This window comes from Xenopus tropicalis, chromosome 4 (assembly GCF_000004195.4).
Source record: "Xenopus tropicalis strain Nigerian chromosome 4, UCB_Xtro_10.0, whole genome shotgun sequence".
In the NCBI taxonomy this organism is placed as follows: domain Eukaryota; kingdom Metazoa; phylum Chordata; class Amphibia; order Anura; family Pipidae; genus Xenopus; species Xenopus tropicalis.
Genome location: NC_030680.2, coordinates 75,897,188 through 75,908,225, shown reverse-complemented (window position 1 = coordinate 75,908,225; position 11,038 = coordinate 75,897,188). Strand labels below are relative to the sequence as shown.

The following is an 11,038-nucleotide window of genomic DNA, read 5'->3' as shown; positions in this document are numbered from 1 at the left end:
TGTACTTGTACAGAGTAATCATGTCCCCTCGCAAGCACCTTTCTCCCAGAGAAAACAACCCCAACCCTGACAGTCTAACCTCATAGTTTAACTCTTCCATCCCCTTTACCAGTTTAGTTGCATGTCTCTGCACTCTCTCCGGCTCATTAATATCCTTCTTAAGGACTGGAGCCCAAAACTGCACTGCATACTCAAGGTGAGGCCTTACCAGAGACCTATAAAGAGGCAAAATTATGTACTCAGTCAATGCCCTTTTTATACAAGACAGCCCTTCTTATCACTTATATTTCTATTCAGGTCCTCTCCTATTCATAATCCATTCTCTCATTTAAACCACTGCCTGGTTGGTAAGATAATTTGGTCCCTATCAACAGATATCTGCTGAAATTCCCAACTGAAGAGCTGGTCAAAATGTTAAATAATTCAAAAAGGTGGCGACCAATTCCAACTTGTCTCACAATATCAAGCTCTACATTATTTTAAGGCTAAAAACCCCCTTTAAGCTGGGTTGAAAAAAGACCAAAGTCCAAGTTGAAATTTAAGAGAAAAAAATTGAAGCAGACAGCTAGAGCTGAGTTTCTGATGGGAACCAGCAATGCTATCTCTGGCATCTCAATGCCAACCCTACTGGCTGTTAGACTGGAGGGCATGTTTAGTAATCTGAGCTTAAAACAACTGAGCATGTCTGGCAAGCCAGGAATCAAAGCAAATTCCCAAGGGGGGGCGAGTGGGTTACAGGAAACATATTGAAACATATTTAAAATCACAATAATATGAGTTAAGCATGGTTTTATGTACAATAGATCCTGTCAGAGAAATCTAGTTGTTCTCCGAGCAGGACAGCAGAAACCTAAACCATGGAGTTGCTGTAGATGCTAAAGCATTTGATACATTAGTACACAGGGTTTTGAATGCACCAAGGAATATTTGCTTACCTGCCATCTGCCATCAGAAAACTGAATGAAGGATAGATTACACAGTGGTGCTAAACATTTTCTAGTTGGACCAGTGTTGACACTGGAGTACAGTACCAGCTCTGTGATGATGAACTTGCATTATAAGTCTATGTGCTTGCTAATTATTCTACATTGTGCAGTACAAGTTAGAGCATAAATACTAGTTATACACTAAATTTCATAGTTAGCACTGCTTTCTTAATTAAAAAGCATTTAGTGTTTAACATAAATAACAGATTTTTCAACTCTGATTGTCTTGACTGATGGGAAGAAAGGGTTTCCCTCTTTTTAAAACCCCAGTATCCAATTACTAGTTGGGGGAAGAGTGTAAGGGGGGTGACAGACAGGGAGATTAGTCTCCCCGCAATGCCATCCCACCGACAAGATTGTAAATCACCGGAGGGATGGCATGCGCTTCGCTACCACTGTGGGGAGATTAGTCACCTGCGGCAACAAAGATTTGTCGAGGGGCGACTAATCTCTCCGTCTGTCACTTCCCTAACAGAAGGCTATTAATAAGCCTGAACAAGTGCAAGTTTGTCTAAATAAACTGGAACATGGAAATGGGACATATAGGTACAAAGATAAAGTTGAGTTCATTTTCTTTAAAAAGGAGTCCCATATGAGGGACAAATAAGATGTATTTCTTTACACTGATATGAAAAAAGACAAGGGCAGTTATCATCCTGGAGACAATGTGATGCCAGATCACTTAATGGAACAGTAACACCAAAAAATTAAAGTGTATAAAAGTAACTAAAATATAATGTGCTGCTGCCCTGCACTGGTAAAAGTTGTGTGTTTACTTCAGAAAGTCTACTATAATTTATATAAATAAGCTGCTATGTAGCCATGGAGGCAGCCATTCAAAGGAGAAAAGGCACAGGCACATAGCAGATAACAGATAAACACAATTGTATTCTACAGAACTTGTAACCTGTGCCTTTTCTCCTTTTTTCCAGCTTGAATGGCTGCCCCGTGGCTACACAGCAGCTTATCATATAAATTATAGTAGTGTTACTGTAGCAAACACACCAGTTTTACCAGTGCAGGGCAACAGTGCATTATATTTTTATTACTTTAAAGCTCTTTCATTTTTTGGTGTTACTGTTCCTTTAATGCCTTTAGGCTAATGTAAACACAGGATTTTTCAAAGTGAAATACACCAGTGGAGAAATGCCCAACAACCCCCACCACCACAAGTTTCAAGCTTAAAAATGTACATTTAAGTGTTTCTGGGCCAAAAAAACATCTTTCACAAGGGGTACCAAGTGCATCTGTGTCAATGATGTGGCATAGGTAATTTTTCCACCAGCATCTTTCTGTATGTTTTTTTAGAGATGTGGGTGTGTGTGTAGTTAGAAGGAAATATCAGCACAGTCAGCAAGGGGAGTGGGAGATGCTAAGAAGGGATGAATTTGATACACAGTTATCTCTTTATAACATATTTTAGATGAGGCTGCTTTACAACACTGCTGTGTGACGTGGAAAGGAATAACTCATAAGGCCGAGATATCAGTGAAGCATCAATCGACATCTGTTACTGAAGATAAACATTTATGTACTTGATTGAGAACACCAATTAACTTGCTACATTATGGAAAAAGTATGTTGTGACACTAACAGGTTTACATGTAGATGAAGTTATACATTAAGATTTCTAATATACTGCAACTATTTTTTAAAACTATAAATCCAATTCTTAGCTCACTTCCTGTTGTTTGGTACAATGCCCCCATGGACAGCTGATACAGAGTGTCTAGTGGAATACAGTACATACAGTATCATTTATCTGAAGTATTAACGTGTAGGTGCTTACAGCTGTTACAACATATTCTTTCCATTTATGATTAGTGTTCTCATGGCAGAACTTGTCTAAAACTCGCTAGGATTTGAGGATCTTCTTACTGTGACTTAACTGTAACAAAATGCTCAAGTAATAATATCTGCAGGCGTTAATAGGGCTTTAAGAACCACCAGGAAGACTTTAGGTCTAATTTTATTTTAAAAACCATATGTATCTTTGGATGACTGCAGTGCGGTATTTCTGCTCACCTAGTTTAGTTACTACAAGATGTTTATACATAGAAGAATGTTTGATCACATGGTACTACTAGCTATAAACACAGGCTTGGTAGAATGAAAATGGTATATGTTCTTGTTTTAAGCTGTAAAACAGGTGATGTCTTAGTAATACAAAGAGGTAAAAGTATTTTCAAGGCAGACAGGCTGCCACCTGATATGTGCCATCTGCAGTGTGTTGAGCACTATGCTCCTGTAACTGTCCCAGTTCATGAAATCGCTCTCCACACCATAAGCATTTGTATTGTTGCTCTCTGTTGTGCACACTTTGATGTTTATTGAGATGTTCCCGTTGCTTGAAACTCTTGTCACAAGACAAGCATTTGTATGGTTTTTCACCCGTGTGTACCCGCCTATGCCTCTGAAGGTCTGATGCATATTTGAAACGCTTTTCACAGTCTGAACACTTTAACGGTTTCTCTCGTGCTGGATCACAACGATGCTGTACAAACTCAGAGGAAGAGAAGAACCTTCGCTCACAGCCGGTGCATCGTAAAGGCTTTTCTGCACAGTGTGTAGTCTGGTGTTTTTGTAAGGCAGAAGAACGCTTGTATGCTTTGTGGCATACACTGCACTGGAAAGGTCGGTCAGCACTGCTTTGCCCACATTTGTGCCGCAGTAATTCCTGGGACTGACTAAAACCACGCTGGCAAGCATTGCACTTGAAAATGCTTTCAGCCCCATGCTGGTGAAACAAAAGCTGTGATGGCTGTACCATAGTTTTATCACATAAGGTGCATTTGGAAGGGTCCTCTACTTTGTGTGTCCTCCTATGCCTCATCAGTGCATACTGCTGCTTAAAACTCATTTGACAAAGGTCGCAGTGGAACGGCCTTTCTTCACTATGTGTACGCTCATGTTGTCTTAGGTCAGATGGCCGGCGGAAGGTTTTCTGGCAAGCACTGCAGCGAAAAGGTCTCTCTCCTGCTGGTGTGCATGGGTGCTGGAGTAGCTGTGAAGATTCTTTGAAACGTAACTGGCAAGTCTGACACTGAAACAGTTGCTCGCCTGCATGAGCATACATGTGGCGCAACAGATGTGATCTGTGTTTGAAACTTTTATCACAAACTGTACACTTGTAGGGCCTCTCTGAGCTGTGTGTTCTCTTGTGGTGTACAAGATGTGAGGACTGGCTAAAACTTTTGTCACACAATGTGCACTTGTATGGTTTCTCTCCTGTGTGCACCCGCTCATGCCGAGACAACTCAGACAGATGCTTAAAAGGTTTTTGGCACAAAGTGCAACAAAAGGGTTTGTCATGGGATTCCTGTGCTGACTGGGCAGGAGGAGCTGGAGGAGGAGGAGGGACAGTGGGTATGCAGACCCGCTCTGCCTCAGTGGCTTTGTAGGTTTTTTCACAGATAGAACACTTTAGAGAGCCACCATTATGCACATTGTGATGCTGAGCTAGTGAAGTAAGGAGTGAGAAACCCATCTTGCAAACACCACATACAAAGGGTTTCTGTTCCACCTGTGAACACTGGTGCTCCAAGAGTTCTGTGGCCTGGTGGAAGATCTTTAAACATTGTGTACATTGGAAAGAGCGGTCATGGCTTGCAGAGGGCATACACTGATGCTCTTGAGGATTCGGCAAGTGTGACAGGTCATGGCCACACAGTCCACACTTATGAAGGGGTTCACTGGGTGGCAAGGGGTGGTGATGAATGCCCAAGTCTGGCTGCAGTAGAATTCCATAAACAGCACAGCCCAGAGAACTCTCTGCTGAGCCCGGAGTGGAAATAGGGTGTTCTGCCAGTGAGACTGCTCCAGGATGTTGTGAAGGCTGTTGCTGCGAGGGCTGCAAAGTCGGAGGGGGAACCTGTGTTTGAGGCCAGCACTCTGACATAATTGGGCAAAGGAAATGGGTTCCAATCTGGTTTTTAATAGTCTGGTGTGTAGTGCCAATAGGGAACACTTTCAAAAGTCATTGAACAGAGTTCTAATGCAGAAAAGCAGATCATTTCAGTGCTGTCATAGCAGACTGATTAATGCAAAAATGTGTCAAAGGCAGGGCCCGGATTAGGGGTGGGCAAGCGGCAACTGTCTTTTGGAAGTGAAGTGCAGATCAAAATATGTTTATTGTAACATGCACAGAAATATACTGGTCAAGTGGCTTATTATTAGACCTGCCCATGTATCGCCTCACTTTTCCTGCATCACCTGGTCCGTGTCCACCACTAAACTCTTCTAGAAAGGGTGATGCTGTGGTACAACTCTAGGGCGATGGCATGGATACACCATCTTTGCCTTGGGACAGCTGTGGTTACAGATCATACAACTAGAAAAAAGAAAATGAGTGGCTTTAGACCCAACCTCAGTATAAATTGCAGTTATTAATAACAGACAAAACAGATATGTACATCTATTTACTGCACTGTAAATGTTAACACTTTTTTTTATATCTGTACATAAAATAGAAATAAATAATATATTTAACAGCAGTGCAGCATATAGAAAATATCACCCTCAGCTAATTAGCTACATGATGTTATAAAATGTATATAAATTGTATTTAGACCTCCAGAAATTAAGTCAACTTTTAGAGGTTTTAGGTTACTCAGTGCAATGCTAATTTCTGCATGCTTTAAATCTTTCAGATACATGGTCTTTCTCTATTCCCATACAGCTGATATAAAAGCATATTACACAAACTGTATAGCTCAACAGAACACAGTTTTCCAATTTTTAATACATCTCATTCAGAGGTACTTTTCAAGTAAGATAACATAGCAGACAAGAGGCTATATACAGTTTGTAGTAACACTACTCTAAATGCTTCCACCAGTTCACAAGCTCTGTCTCAAGTGTTAGTCATTTACCTCTAAGGGCAGTGGCACATGTGAAGATTAGTCACCCGCGATAAATCTTGGTTATCGCGGGCAACTATTTTTGTGCATAGCAAATGAGCAGAAAGTATTGTGTGCAAACCTGGGCTACACACAAAGCTTCCCACTGCAGTAATTTGCTATTTTGTTGCCAAGTGATGTTTCACAATTGTTTCATATTTTAGAAAACAAATAAGATAGATGGCAATTGTAAAATAATAAACACGAATAAACATGTTTAGATGGTGATACTCAGTTTAGATTGAAAATATGTCTGCACACCCAGACTGCTGAAGGCCTGTGTAGGGTAATACTAATGGTTTACTTTAGAGGATAGAAACATTACCATTTTTGTCCTCTTCAAAGACTGCATCGGCTTCTCTGATTATATAGAATATATGTTTCAAGGAACGATGCACAACATCAACCTACAGTGCCCTGTGATCATACCTGGAAGGGAAAAATGTACTTAAATTACTAGTCAGACAAATGGGCATACATACACAAAGGAGTACCTACTTTGCTTTCTGACAATAAATATAATTAATTTGAATCTACAGATATTAAGTCTACTAAAATAAAAAAACATTTAAACATTAATTTAACCCAACAGGACTGTTTTTCACCAATAAGAATTATTTATATGTTAGTTAGGATCAAGTGCAAAGTTCTGCTTTATTTATTACAAAGACAAAAAAACTAAACCATGTTTAAACATTTCAATTATTTGATTAAAATTGAGTCTATAGGAAATGGACTTCCTGTAATCCTGAACTTTCTGGCTAACGGGTTAACAGATAACAGATTCCATACTCGTATAACACCTTTAACCCTCTTAAAATGGTCACCATGATTCTTTTTGGGACAACATCAAAATCTTAATGTACTGAAAAAAAACCAAAAGCCCATGAAAGCCAATTTAACATAAGTTTAGCATTGAATGGGTACTGGCATTGCCATGTATTTCCTATTCAAGTCAGTGAGAGCTGCAATGAGCAGTTCTGGATGTTTCTGAGCTGGCTAAAACACCGCTATCCAAGTAAGGCAGAGATCCTCACACTTTTTAAGTAGGGAGCCAGTTCATGGTCCCTCAGACTGCTGTGGGCCCGACTGTAGTTCTCAAACTATGCCCCCTATCTCAAACTACAGCCCGCTCTTGCTGCCTGCTGAATGGTCAAACTATGGCCCGATCCTGTGTCTTCCCTCTCCCAGCTCCCTGCTGTGTCCTCCCCCTCCGTCCTCTCTCTTCCAGCTCCCCACTGCCTCCTCCCGCTCCGTCCTCTCTCTCTTCCAGCACCCCACTGCCTCCCACCCCTCCGTCCTCTCTCTCCCAGCACCCCACTGCCTCCTCCCGCTCCGTCCTCTCTCTCTCCCAGCACCCCACTGTGTCCTCCCTCTCCCAGCTCCCCACTGCATCCTCCCACTCTCCCAGCTCCCCACTGCGTCCTCCCGCTCCATCTCTCTCCCAGCTCCCTGCTGCGTCCTCCTGCTCCACGTTCCGTCCTCTTTCTCCAAGCTCCATCCTCTCTCCTGTCCTCCCGCTCCAACACAGTGGGGGCCAGGTAAATTACCTTGGGTCATAGTTTGAGGATGCCTGATGTAAGGCTTTGTGCAGCAACCTTTACAGCCCCTAACTGATGGGGACAAATTATTATTATTATTTTTTTTTTTAAATATATCAGTCTGTACTCCACATGGCCCCCTATACCTAATGGGACAAATTACCAGGTGTATAGCAAAGGGGCTATTATACAAACTTTTGCCCAAAAAACTAGTCCAACTGTGCTCAGTCTGTCTGTATCATTAAATATAAAATGGAGAGTGCTGGGAAGCAGAACAATGTTGCAAACAGTTTTATGAGTTTTGGGCATTGCTACCTTTTTGCCCCTAGCAGTCAATAAACTGCTTCTTGTATACAGCAGTGTTGCCATTGGTTTTAGGATATGTTTGGTTTGACTGATATCTGCACAAAATCTTAATAATTAGTTGCAGAAGATAGTCATATATATTTACCTAAATAATGAAGAACACATTTACAGTAGAAGGATGGAACTGTGCAATTGCTTCATGCTGCTTTTTGATATAGGAATTCATTTTATATCTCGGAATTTATTTTTACGTTTGTATAAAAATGGCAATAAACTTTGTACAAGCTAGCAGAGATATATATATATATATACACACATACATACAAAACACATATACACATTATCATGTTACTAAAGGGCCTTTAGGTACTAGATAGAAAGTACTTTAGACCAAAATATTGATCCATCAATAAACATTTTTATTTTTGTCTTTTGGATGTTCAACTAAAAAACTGCACCCAGGTCTGGAGAAAAATAAAATAATATATATATATATATATATATATACACACACGGTTACAAGACTGAAACAGATAAGTGCATATTATTAACATTATTAGTAACACTTATTTATAAAGCACCAACATATTCCGCAGCGCTGTACAATAAGCATAGTGAAATGAGTACAATGCACTGGAATGCTGAAGGGGGCACATCCACTGAATGATCCAAAGACATTATACAGCAAATTCTCTGCACACTGACAGTGATGAAAGAGATATCAGAATGACAGGGACCTGGGTATAAATTATACTGCTGAAACCAGTGGCAAGAGAGGCAGACAAAAAGATAATGGGCGGTACTTCCCCGCCCCTGTATCACTTTTAAGGTGACAAGGCTTTCTAATTTCTCTATGTCGTTTTTCTCCAATGTCAAATTTTACCCCAAAATATAATGCCAACTGGGATTTTCTTACTCACCATGCAAGACTTCTTATTAACATGGCAGGACTCCAGGGTTGCCAGGATAACGCCAGCATAGTGTATAAGAGTATTGCTTTTCCTAACACAGCTCCCAGTCTCCGATGGCTCCTTATATATCTCGGATCGCTACTTGCACGTCCCGCAAAGCTGTTAATTGCAAGCTCTTTGCATCCTGTCTCACAGAAAATCCCGACGCCACAAGTCTCATCACGCGAGACTGTTGCGTCACGCAGCCGCTCTGTGGGCGTGTCCAGCAAGGCGTAACTAAGCTTCGCACAATTGGAAGCCGACTGTAGGTTCGCTCACAGACTTCTTTGCGAACAACAATAAAAAAAGAAAATTTTCTTTCGTGTTGGTTGTCGGCATGCCCTCCCGCAACCTCAGCTCCCAATGCTTCCTCTAAAGTAACACATCATTTTTGGTCAGATTTGTGCCGAAAACCTAAAAAAATAAGATTTTTTTTCTTGTTGCCAAAAGTACCTGATGCCGTTAGAGCCTTTTCTCTAAGGGTGAAGACACACGGAGTTTCTAGAAGCAGCTATTTGTCACAGCTACAGAAATATACAAAGCTGATCATTTACTGATAATTGTCTCTACATGTGTATTAGCAGAGCCAGTTCTCACTATTGTCTATGGCAGGGTATTTTCTAGAGCTGTGACAAGTAACTGCTACTAGTGGCTCCATGTGTCTTCAACCTAAATTTAATAAGGGAGTGATTTTTTTTTTTTTATAAAATTTCATACAATGGCTATTTTAGGAGAAGAAAGTGGGTAAAAATCATTAATTTTGTCCTGCCTTGATTTCAGACTTAAAAACTAAAGGTCCCCATACACGGGCCGACTAGCTGCCGATATCGGTCCCTTGGACCGATTCGGCAGCTAATCGGCCCGTGTATGGGCAGAACAGAGCGGCCTTGCTGACCGATATCTGGCCTGAAATTGGCCAGATCTCGATTGACCAGGTTAGAAAATCCAGTCGGATCGGGGACCGCATCGGCTCGTTGACGCGGTCCCCTAACCGACTGCCCCATCCAAACGATCGGATTATTTTTTTTTAGAGCCACTTGCTACCCGATATCGCCCACCCGTAGGTGGGGATATCGGGTGAGCATCCGCTCGCTTGGCGATGGGGGCCTTAAGCAAACAGTTTTGAACAGAGTAGGCCATGTTAAAAACTGGGCTGTCCGGGTTTTTGCAACACTAGGGCCAGGTGAAATGACGTGAACGTTCGTTGTTTTACACTGGCATCAGTGGGTCCTTATGTTTGTTGTGCACATAAGTTCATCTTCCTCGGGGGAACGATGGGAGCAACATTTCTGTAAAGAGAAAAGTTTTGTGAAGTCATGTTTTTATAAGACTATTTTGCTTTGAAACATAACATACACAGTCATTGTATACAACATTGTGGAATAGAAATGATACATATTCTTAATAGTGACATATCAACGACTTATTGTGGTTTTGATATGAGGAGACCCTAATCCCACCCCACCCCCCCAAGTGGCCAGACATTTGTTTCAACTATTTGTGTTCTTCATAGGGTCCAGTTCCCCCAGGTGTAATCAAATTTCTCCAGACAGCCTCTAACAGTGTATGTCCGTTTTTGCAGGTGCAATAACATCATTAATCAGCTTAATCAAAATTGAAAATGGGGGATTCTGTTGATTTCCAGGTTGGCAATATTCTCCTTTTTTTGTACAGAATAGAACTTGTGTGAGGCATAGCCTGTTAGTGTTACATGTGTGACTTCACAGAATCATTGGACCATAATACATTTTATAATGTGCCCTATATCTCTCTGTACCTGTTACACATATCTGGAGTTTGTGGGTATGGCTTGTGCATATGAAGGAATATAAATGATATAAATCACATATGACAAAGCTAGTTTCAGAAACCCAGGATGTCTTTTCATCCCTCCCTATCCACATTGGCAGTATCTTGGGCCCATCTAAGATACATCCTATTAATGTCAGATTTTGCCTGGACAGGGTTTGTTTAAGTTTTCCTATACATATATAGTATGCCAACGTGGTTTCTTCTATTACTATAGGCTTGGCTGAGAATTAGTTATGGAATGCATTCCTCAACTGGATGTAGCAGAAAAACATATGAGAAGGGAGTTTATATTGTTTTAAGGTAAGAAATGGTTTGAGGTCTTCCAGGGTAATAATAACAGTCATTTGCTGCCATGATCAGCCCATATAATGACATCTGGGATTAGGAGAAATTGGAGGAGGTGGTTATTATCCCATAACAGAGTGTGAGGAGACCAGGAATTTGCTTTCTTATGGGGTTCTAGGACCCAAGTTGAGAATGTTTTAACTGTGGTAGTCAAAGGGATTGTGAGATGGTATGTAGAGGGTAAGCTTCTGTATAGTTGG

General features: G+C 41.0%; 1 protein-coding gene across 1 annotated transcript; it reads right to left on the bottom strand.

The window, feature by feature from the left end:
* Positions 1-2,494: 2,494 nt before the first annotated feature.
* znf319 (zinc finger protein 319) lies at positions 2,495-9,007 on the bottom strand. The gene is made up of 3 exons (XM_002931656.5): positions 8,652-9,007; positions 6,210-6,313; positions 2,495-5,316 (listed from the first exon to the last, which is right to left on the bottom strand). The coding sequence occupies exon 3, from the start codon at positions 4,882-4,884 to the stop codon at positions 3,172-3,174; it is 1,713 nt and encodes a 570-aa protein (XP_002931702.1). The 5' UTR covers positions 4,885-5,316; positions 6,210-6,313; positions 8,652-9,007; the 3' UTR covers positions 2,495-3,171.
* Positions 9,008-11,038: the final 2,031 nt, after the last annotated feature.

Coding starts and splice junctions, on each gene's coding strand:
- znf319 (XM_002931656.5), bottom strand. CDS start 4,884: ATGTCAGAGTGCTGGCCTCAAACACAGGTTCCCCCTCCGACTTTGCAG.